This window comes from Sinocyclocheilus anshuiensis, unplaced genomic scaffold (genome assembly GCF_001515605.1).
Source record: "Sinocyclocheilus anshuiensis isolate Anshui unplaced genomic scaffold, SAMN03320099.WGS_v1.1 scaffold2806, whole genome shotgun sequence".
Lineage (NCBI taxonomy): Eukaryota > Metazoa > Chordata > Actinopteri > Cypriniformes > Cyprinidae > Sinocyclocheilus > Sinocyclocheilus anshuiensis.
The window spans coordinates 318,064-319,878 of NW_015542896.1; the positions used below are offsets into that span (position 1 = coordinate 318,064).

General features: G+C 35.6%; 1 protein-coding gene across 1 annotated transcript in view; it reads left to right on the forward strand.

The window, feature by feature from the left end:
• Window positions 1-1,815, forward strand: part of LOC107694693 (DENN domain-containing protein 5B-like) — a 42,528-nt gene that overhangs the window by 36,274 nt on the left and 4,439 nt on the right. The window contains exons 16-18 of the mRNA XM_016494388.1: window positions 22-167; window positions 1,076-1,117; window positions 1,725-1,815. The exon at window positions 1,725-1,815 is cut by the window's right edge and continues 55 nt beyond it. Coding sequence (XP_016349874.1) covers window positions 22-167; window positions 1,076-1,117; window positions 1,725-1,815 — 279 coding nt within the window. The remainder of the gene's footprint in view (window positions 1-21; window positions 168-1,075; window positions 1,118-1,724) is intronic.

Genomic DNA, 1,815 nt, shown 5'->3' on the forward strand with positions numbered 1-1,815 from the left:
TTGTCCCCCCCCCCCCCTAAGTGATTCCATACAGGGCCGTTATCATTCCCATCAAGAAGCTTAGTAACGCAATGACAACGTCCAACCCTTGGCTGTGTGTGTCCGGCGAGCTGGGCGACTCTGGCATCCTGCAGATCACGAAGAACGTTCTGGAAATGACGTTTGACGTGAGTGCCATGACTTCACGCTCCAGCTGTTCTGCTCTGAAACTGATACAGCAGTTTATTTTGAGTGTGGCACAGTTTGTTTTCCTGTGGGACTGAAAAATCATCCATCCTGCCATCCGCAGAATTGACTGTGCTTGCAGGTCTTTCGAACATCTGTTAGATCTAAACTATTTATGGAAATGACAGAAATATAGCTGAACGAAATATCTAAGGAAAAAAATATATAAATCTCAAGATAACAATGTCACATTTCACATTATATTTTTATAGTAATATTTTAAGCATTTTTTCTCATTACCATAATTCATCCAAACATATTGTGCTTAATGGAATAAATACGATGTACTGTAATACTGTGACTTTTATTTCAAATGGCAATGCAAATTTAAAAAGGAAAAATTAAAGGCAGTACAACAAATACTACTGTAAAGTATAAATTGTTGACCATTTAAACCATTTTTATTTAAATTTTGCAGTAAGATAATAATAGAGGAATATAAATATAATCTCTACATATTTTATTACATTATTAATATTATTATTAAAATTGTTAAATGACATATATTTTTACGCAAAATATAATTAATTTTTTTGGAGTGGGAAAAAATGAGATTCACACAACAACTGTTGTGAAATTTTCTTTGCTGTAGTCTTTCAAAATATTTTGCATTCTCTCACTGCTGAAATGATTCTCTTGTTGTCCAGATTATTTCTTCTTTTTTTTTTCAAACTGAAATGGTGATTCATGCATTAGTGATCAAAGCCTCTTTATTTATGCACTTCCATGAATCTATAACTTTGAGGAAGGAGATATTAATCTTACATCCCTCCTCATAGAACCAGTCACTGCCATTTTTCTTGCTGTCAATCACCCATCATGTTCTAACTCATTCTGTGTCCTCTCGCAGTCTGCCTTTAGGCCTCACACGCACATCTCCATCGCTTTCAAGGTTAGGTGCACATACCTCCATTGTATACCTCCCTCTCTCCCCATTCATCCATCGCTCCATTTTTCTACTTCTGTACTTGGAGAGATCTCCTCTTTTTCTCCTTTGGGTTCCTGGGTTAGCTTTAAATTTTGTGATTTTTTTTGCATCCCAAATTTTGTACAACACCCATTTACAATTGGACAAACATATATTTGAGGAAAAAAACATCTAGATTAACATGAAAATCTGAAAATAACATAAAAATGAACATCTGTAGTAAAAGTAACTGTAGTAACTGTTATTATTACGTATTGTATACAGGATCCAAAATGATCTAATATTTTTTCCAAGACACAAAACTGAAAAAAAAAAAAAAAAATCCATATACAGTGTGCATATATATATAGTCATTAACTAGTATTTGGAGCTTATAGGGTGTTAATTTTGGACCCTATTTGTACACTTAAATTCTGGGATGTTTTTAGAGCCGTGGGTTTACTATGTACACTTTTACTATCTTGTTGTCCTTCCGCTGCTCACACCCTCACACGTGTTCAGTTATTTTCAGACAGCCTCTTAATGCCTCTGACATCGTTGCCTTTATCTGTTCTGTATGTGTGTCTTACAGTGTCAGAACCTCGGGAAGTTGACAACAGTGCAGCTGGGTCATGATAATTCTGGCTTGCTTGCCAAGTGGCTGGGGGATTGTGTCATGGTCC